This window comes from Nicotiana tabacum, chromosome 1 (assembly GCF_000715075.1).
Source record: "Nicotiana tabacum cultivar K326 chromosome 1, ASM71507v2, whole genome shotgun sequence".
Taxonomy (NCBI): Eukaryota; Viridiplantae; Streptophyta; class Magnoliopsida; order Solanales; family Solanaceae; genus Nicotiana; species Nicotiana tabacum.
The window spans coordinates 74288780-74296617 of NC_134080.1; the positions used below are offsets into that span (position 1 = coordinate 74288780).

Here is a 7838-nt window from a genome sequence, read left to right on the forward strand (position 1 = left end):
CTACCCCACCACCCCGCTACCCAACTATAAAAGCAACACACATTTAAACCCTTCGCAGAATCCTCCGTAAACAAAAAAAAAAAAAATCCCACATTTAAACCCTTCTCAGAAGTCAGAATCCTCCGGAAAAAGAAAACCCTCCTACATACATACATATAATAAAATATATATATTTATAAACTGCGCGCATTTTTCTGCATTGCATTTGCTGGACTTACGATTTGCAGGTCGGAGAATTGTTCGGAGCGTCTGTGATCGACGATCGGAGTTAAAAGTTCGTTATTCTAAGTGATTTTGCGTTAGATCTCTTTTATATTCACTTTATATAGTCCTCTGATTTTCCCGATTATTTTGCTTGAAATTTATTTCTTTTCTAGGTATGTGATCAATTCAATTTTATGCTTAATTTATTACTCCAATATTTTTTCTTTGAAATTATTAATAATCGCATCCCTAGAAGAAAAAGGAAAGGAAAATAATCCCGCGTTTTTATTGGTTCTCTGTTATTTACATAGAGAATTGGTGCATTAGGTGTAATTCTGCTAAAAGCTTGTTTTTTTCTTTTGTTTTTCTCTGCACGTATTGCTGGCTTTGTTTTTCTTTGCATTTTCACCTTCTATCGCCGAAGCTTTCAACTTTTGTTTTTATGTCTGTGCTTTGCTTTTTTTTTTTTTTTTTTTTTTTTTTTTGCTTATATGAGTTATGATGCGTAGGCCTTAGTTGGAACAAAGGGACTTTTGGTGGAATTTGTACTATTCTGATTGTTGTGCTTCTGTCATGATTTTGTTTTTCTGTGGAATTTATAGGAATTTTGATTGTTGTGCGATGAAGAAAGAAAAGTAATTGTTTTTGTTGGGGATTGTGTTTTCTGTGCTTGAGGTCACAATCCATTTGTTTGCTTGCAGTTGTTCTGCTGTGAATAGTTGCCTTGCAATTGTTTAATTGTGACTGCTGCTTGGTCTGTTAGGTGTCTGATTATTGTTACTTTGCCCTGGTTTTGTTCTTTGTTAAATAAAATAATGTATGCAATGTGTAAGTATGGATAGTGTTTGATTGATAGGATCGGTGTACTTTCCAGCTTTGATGGCTTCATTAACCTTACCTTCGTTTCTTGATGCATTTAGTGTAATTGATCCTCTATTCAGGAATTTATCTTTGTTGATGGATTGTGTGAGTGGCAGCAGCTTTTGTCACCTCCATATGCGATTTCTGTGTTAGTTTGGCTTTCTTTGGACCTGAGATGATAGAGCACTTTGTGGAAAATTCTAGTTTAATCTTAGGTAGCTACAGTTTCAGGATATGTGTTGCCAACTTATCTTGAACTCGTACATGATTTATTCACATTGCTTAAATAACAATGGATGCCTAAGGTGAAAAGTGTGTCAACTGGAATTGATGGTTAATTTTGTGAACATCTGGCAAGATAGAGATTAGGAATTCTCAAGTAGGGCAGTTACCGATGTTATCAGAACAGCTGGTGGTTCAGCAAAAATTTGCGTGGCTTGTTGGTTGTCAAATTTACTCTGCAATCATGACTGCGATTTCAGTGTATGCTGTCCATGGTGTCTTTCGATAGTATGTAAGCTGCAGTTTTAAATCGAACTTCCAGGGAGGTATTGAGTATATGGAATTGTAAGACTGTCCAGAAACCTTATATAAATGATAAACAATAGACAAGTCACAAAGATTTTGAAGATCTAATACTGTTTTAAATGAAAATATATCAAAACAATCTTTACATGGAATAACTTGGTGCAGAGGATTGTTATATTTTTCATCTGTTCCTTTTCTGTTACGAAATTTTGAGGCATAAACATTAGCATTTCTACATACGTATTCAATCAATCTGAAGTAGCAAAATTGGGAACTTGAATCAAACGGAAGCAGCAGTCATCAGAAGTGCCCTTTCCTTTGGACATCCATGTCAATCTTCTGTTCAGTTTGTTCATCACTCTGTGTCCTTTTTCCTATTTTTTGTTCAACTTGCTGGTAACCTGGTAACCATAGAGGCTACTGGTACTAGCAGTTATTGCCTTCCTTTAATAGGCAGCATTTGGATTGGGAGTTTGGAGTGCTTTCCAAGACTTGGCATGTTAATTCCTTCTGCTATGCTTTGTCATCCAACCGATTTAATCTTAGGTTTCTGAAGGAGATCATTCATATGTGGTTGTAACTCTCCTTAACAGATGGTATTGACTGCATACAATTTTATTTATTACACGAGCACCGGAAGTTGGACCACGAAAAGATAGATATTAAGGCACAAGATGCTTTTTATATGTATTTCAAAACTTGTAGTCATCCTAAAATATTAGGCATGTCCACTGATGAGGTCTTGGTTAGCAAAGATAAACTTCAGGTTGAAAAGGAAGAAACAAGTAAAAAGTAAGGAAAAAAAAGAATAAGATAAAGAAAAGGCAAAAGATGAGCCGGAGAGTATGGACCAGTTGGACATTGTTACACAACTGATAACACTTTCCTTTCAGACAATGAGGCTTCCAAGTAACACGCAGTTAGGACTTACAAAATTCTTGGTCAGGGTAAGTTTCCCTTGTTGAAGACTACATGGTGCAGAATCTCAGACAGAGGTAGGGTTGTTCTCGATGGACAGCAAAATAATTCATCTCTGCAGTTTCTCGCACTTTTCCCCTAATGTTTTTCTCTGTGGGACGGGTTTGATGCTTTGTCCATTGCTTTTACCTTAGGTTGGACTACCCTTCGTCAGTATCTCTTTAAATGGAGGACTTCTCCAAGAATGAAGTGATCATGCAATCATTATTATGTACTGCTGGACGCTTTGCAGCTACGCAATGCTTCATGATAGTTCTAGTTTGGGTTCCTTGTGGACCCACTTGTGGATTCTTGTAGATCAACTTGTTTTGATGAATTCTCACGGTGGAGTTTGCTGATTGGAGCTGTTCAACCTTAGTTGGAATTTGTAGTTGCTGGTTTCAATTGATATTCTACAATGTGCGAGAAAGCAACATTGTCTGAGGTGTTTTGCCCATTTGGAGGGGCAAGTAGACATGCCTTTGTAGGTTTTAGGACTTTTTCCTTAACTATTTCCTGGATGCAGGGCTTGTAGTAGTTAAGTTCATACATAAGGCTCAATGGGAGGCATAGTGATTGAACATTCAGGGACTCCATGTTCTGAGACAATAAACATGCACAACGTAATATTTATGAGTGATGCTGACGTGGTTCAGAATTTCCATGAGGGCTACTTGCCTGAGGATGGAACACGTGAAGAAAAATCCTATTCTACAGAAGCCCTTGACAGAGGATACTTGGAATATGGGTATGTTCTCTATCTCATTCATGACGGTGAACTTATTTCTATTTTGTCCAATCACTCTTGCCTTGATATTCTATCAACAATTCTGTTATATTCTTGAAGGTATAAATACAAATCCTCACACTATGTTAGGCTATACCTCATACATATTGGACATATGATTGTCAATTATTCACTAATATATGTTCTTTTCCAGCTGTTCTCACTATCGGCGTAGATGTCGCATTAGAGCCCCTTGCTGCAATGAAATATTCGTCTGCAGGCATTGTCATAACGAAGCTAAGGTAAGTCCTTATGATTGTTGGACTCATAATTTGGGCAATAGACATTTTAATTGGAGATGGAATTGAGTACACACTTACAAATAGTAATATTTCTGTCATCGTAATTGTGACTGAAGACTTGCACAATACGCTACAGTAAAATTCCAGATAATAAAGTACCTGCATCCAGCGATACTTGCATAATTGTTTGAAGGCACTCTTTTTGTATTTTACTTTTTGGCTGAGAGACACCTTGATTTACACTTCACAGCATTCCTCACCGCTACATGTCATGATAGATTTTTACCTTGTCAGCAAATTGTTCTCTAGATTATCCATTTTCCGTCTTTGATTGGTCAAGACTATACTAATGTATTTGCTTGTGTACAGAACAATATCAACATTGACCAGAAACTTCGACATGAGATTCCTCGTCACAAGGTGGAAAGGGTAATGCTCCAACTTGTTTTATACTATCTTCTGTGCCAATAACTTTTCTTTTCCTATTTATGATTCTCTTCCTTTTGTCTCCTTCCCATCAACTAGCTTCACCTTCTCTTCATTTAATCTGTATGAAACTGAATATGAGGTCTGAGAAAAAGTGTACTCATTTCTTGGGGGTATTTTGCAGGTTATATGCTCGCTTTGTGATACTGAGCAAGAGGTGAGTGGTCTTACCCTCTTTTCTGTGGTTACTGTTGTGCAATTGAGCGGCGCAAGTCCTTTTAGCCAGAGATATATTGATTTTGATGCTTCAGTGTGTTAAGACAGTTTATTGACCAGGAACCCAAAGAGAACTGAGTTCTATTGGGTTGTACTTGCTATTCTTGCTAAGCAGCTTGCATTGACCAGTTATAACTTTTGTCCTCTTCCAGGTTCGGCAAGTTTGCATCAGTTGTGGCGTGTGCATGGGGAAGTATTTCTGTGAAACCTGTAAGCTATTTGATGATGATGTAAGTCGAAACTCTCCTCACTTTAGTATTTAGAGTAAAATGCTTAATAAATACTTTTGAATGCTAGGAGTGGATAGTAGCAGGAAATGCCGATGTGTAACCGAAATATTTCTGATATGTAATGTGCTGACTAACCTCTTCTCATTTATCATCTTTCAGATATCCAAGAGACAGTATCACTGCAATGGTTGTGGCATTTGCAGGTATGGTTACTCTGTTAATTTTCCTGCCTTGCCTGTTTTCCATATCCTTTGTCTTCCTTCTTCCCTCCCCCTCTATCTTTCCTTATCTCTGTTGAATCTCTGGTTGAGCGAAGGGGAGCAACTAAAGAAAAGGAGATAACACGTATGCTCCTCTCATCTAAGAGTAGTAATGAACAGACACACTTTGCAATTACAGTACCAATTCATCTGAAATCTTCTGTTTCACACTTTCCAGAACATTTAGTAGGCATTTGGCCGTAAGTGTTGGAAGTTTTTTCCAAAACAAGAAATTTCAAATATGTGTTCTTTTATAGAATTAATTTAGTTGTTGGAAGATTTTGAAAACCAAAACTTCAAATCCCAAATATAGCTTAAGACCTCTTTTTGGGCGAAATCATGACCATTTGGGACTTTTCAGCTGAAGAAAAAAAAAGGACCTTTTAACATGTCAAAACTTGCCCCAAAATCCATGTCCAAACATATTTTCAATTTCATATCAAACTTCACCGAAATCAGCTTTTTCAATAAATATTTGGGAATTTATGTTCAAACGTGTTAGCGTCGTAGCTCTGCATCAGTTATGATGTTGATGTTTCATTTTCATTATTTTCTTGATTTAGGATTGGTGGGATGGAGAACTTCTTCCACTGTTCCAAATGCAGTAAGTGTCAAACATTCCTTTGTTTAGCATATCTCCTATGCGTGCAATTCCTATTCTCCCTCTGGTATTTCGTTTCTCTTACTATGTGATCGGTGTATGGTTCAGGATGTTGCTATTCAGTTTTGTTGAAGAAAAGCCACCCTTGTGTAGAGGGAGCAATGCATCATGACTGTCCTGTTTGTTTTGAGGTATGGATTGAAATAAAAATTCTCTGTTTCCCTCGTTTAAATCTTTTTTTGGGATCGGCATTTTGTTGCAAACAAATGACATGAGAATGGTTATACACCAGTATCTGTTTGAGTCGGTAAACGATGTAACAGTCATGCCCTGTGGACACACTATTCACCAGAACTGTTTGAAGGAGATGCAGGAACACTACCAGTAAGTTATTGTTATTCGTAATTTTTCTTGTTGTCCTATGCATTTAGAGTGTTGATAGGTTGAACTGACATTCTCTGCAACAGATATGCTTGTCCTCTATGCTCTAAGTCGGTATGTAATATGTCAAAGGTGTGGGAGAAATTTGACATGGAGATTGCCGCAGCACCAATGCCTGAATCTTATCAAGACAAGAAGGTAAGTGTATTTTCTAAATCGTTTTAATTGCTGCATTAATGTGCCATACGAGCTTAAGAAAGTGACCGTGTTGGGTGATATCGCAGGTTTGGATTCTTTGTAATGATTGTGGAATTACCTCAGAAGTGCAATTTCATTTTGTGGCCCAGAAATGTCCATGTTGCAAATCTTATAACACCCGCCAAACAAGAGGCAGATAGGAGGACCAAATATCAATAGTCTGGCTGTGATGTGAAAATGATTGCCGCCCAATGTGGTTAGAATGCTATATTCTGAGTGGGAAGTGATTGGGCTTTTCAAAGCTGGCTCTTGCAGAAGAAACGAAGGAAAGAGGGGGTTCCAACATGATCCTGCTTGTAGCGCTTCTGGGGTTCTCGTACTTTTGCATTTCCTCAAAAAATTTCTGTTGTTCCTTGTGGTAGGTGTGGCATCCACTACAATTCTAAATTCCTGCGTGAAGTATCCAGTGTATATCAGAAGACACTGACTAATTGTTCAGTGTTACCAAACTAGTGTTGGCAGCATATGTTTACCTTTAGCTTTATTCAATCATTTCTACCAGAGTCCACAGCGAGTAAAATGTGGCTGAGACCTGATGCGTTGTGTCTGTGTGATACCGTAAACTACAGATCAAGATAAATGCATTAGTTCAAAGTATCATTCTTTGCAGAAGGTACTTAAGACTTCGCTTGTTTCTTTTTTTATTTTATCACGTCAAATCTAGTCAGATTCTGCCGTCGGGTATCGGTTTATACTGGACTGGCTTAATTTTGCAGTTCTTGGATTTCCTTTTACTGGATTTGAGGCTTCTTTACATTAAGCAAATTAACGTTCACTTACAATTTTTGCTGTCCGGTGGTTTTTACCTGGCTTGTAAGGTTTTGGATTACCAATTAAAAGATTATTTGATAGTACGATAGCATTAATAGTAATGAGTTTCTAACCAAATCTCCCTTTTCTTCCTTAAATGAGTAATTAATGACTAAGCTATCTTAGACTAACAAGGACGAAAACAATTAATGCCTTTTTTAGTTTTCTTGAGTGACATAATTTGAGCTACATTCTTTCCTTTTCTTTTTCCTGAAATGAAAGATGAGACGGACCAGAGGGGTACTCTTTCTTACCAAGTGAGGCGAGCTCCATTTACTCCCTGTCCAATTTTCACCCAACCCAAGTTACTTAAATTAATAAACTCACAAAATAACAGAAAAACAAAATAGGAAACATAAACAAGTACAGAAAGAAACCAGGAAAAGTGATAATGCTTTAGCAAAGGCAATCCATATTTCAGTAGTGCCTTCAGACTTCAAATATGGCAGCTCATGGCCCAACATTCTCTCAATCTCCCAACAGTGTTCTCAGGGAAACCAATCAATCCCTAAATAACAGTGGAAGAGACTCCCTCTCCAATTGCAGTTGAAGCACAAAATTAAAGCCAAAGGGGGTTCTTAAAGATGAGGATGTCTCAAGTAGTTAGAATAAACAAACATGTCTGTGCTAACCTAAAAGCTAGAGAAAGAATAAAAAAGACAGCTGCTCATGTAACACAACAGAACATATCATGTCCTAAACTGAAGCAGAATTGGTGTAGCTAAATCTGAAGAAATAAAATGGAGCTACAAAGTATTGATACAACAACTACTATGCCTCGACCCCAAGCAAGTTAGATCAGCTACATGAATCCTCACTAACCATGTCTGCTCCATTTAAGCTCATCTCAGACCAATGTTGTGCAAAACAGAAATAAAAGGTATTAGAAGTTCTCGATATTTTCCACGGATACGTAAATCTGGCAGGACTAAGAAACTCCTAGAAAACATAGGACCTAAACATACTAACATGACTAAAATACATTCCCAACATGTCGACCAAGTACATTCAAGAAAA

The 7838-nt window shown here is 37.4% G+C and overlaps 1 protein-coding gene across 2 annotated transcripts; it reads left to right on the forward strand.

The window, feature by feature from the left end:
* The first annotated feature begins 645 nt into the window (after nucleotides 1-645).
* On the forward strand, nucleotides 646-6608 carry LOC107802787 (putative E3 ubiquitin-protein ligase RZFP34). Of its 2 annotated transcripts, XM_016626357.2 has the most exons (12): nucleotides 647-2588; nucleotides 2706-3298; nucleotides 3492-3579; nucleotides 3949-4008; nucleotides 4190-4222; nucleotides 4434-4511; nucleotides 4671-4714; nucleotides 5335-5375; nucleotides 5481-5563; nucleotides 5665-5756; nucleotides 5840-5951; nucleotides 6038-6608. In XM_016626357.2, exons 2-12 carry the CDS (start codon nucleotides 3111-3113, stop codon nucleotides 6149-6151), a joined length of 933 nt encoding a protein of 310 aa, XP_016481843.1. In that variant the 5' UTR covers nucleotides 647-2588; nucleotides 2706-3110; the 3' UTR covers nucleotides 6152-6608. The 2 variants fall into 2 exon arrangements, with proteins under 2 accessions (XP_016481842.1, XP_016481843.1); XM_016626356.2 differs by having other exon boundaries at nucleotides 646-3298.
* The last annotated feature ends 1230 nt before the right edge of the window (nucleotides 6609-7838 follow it).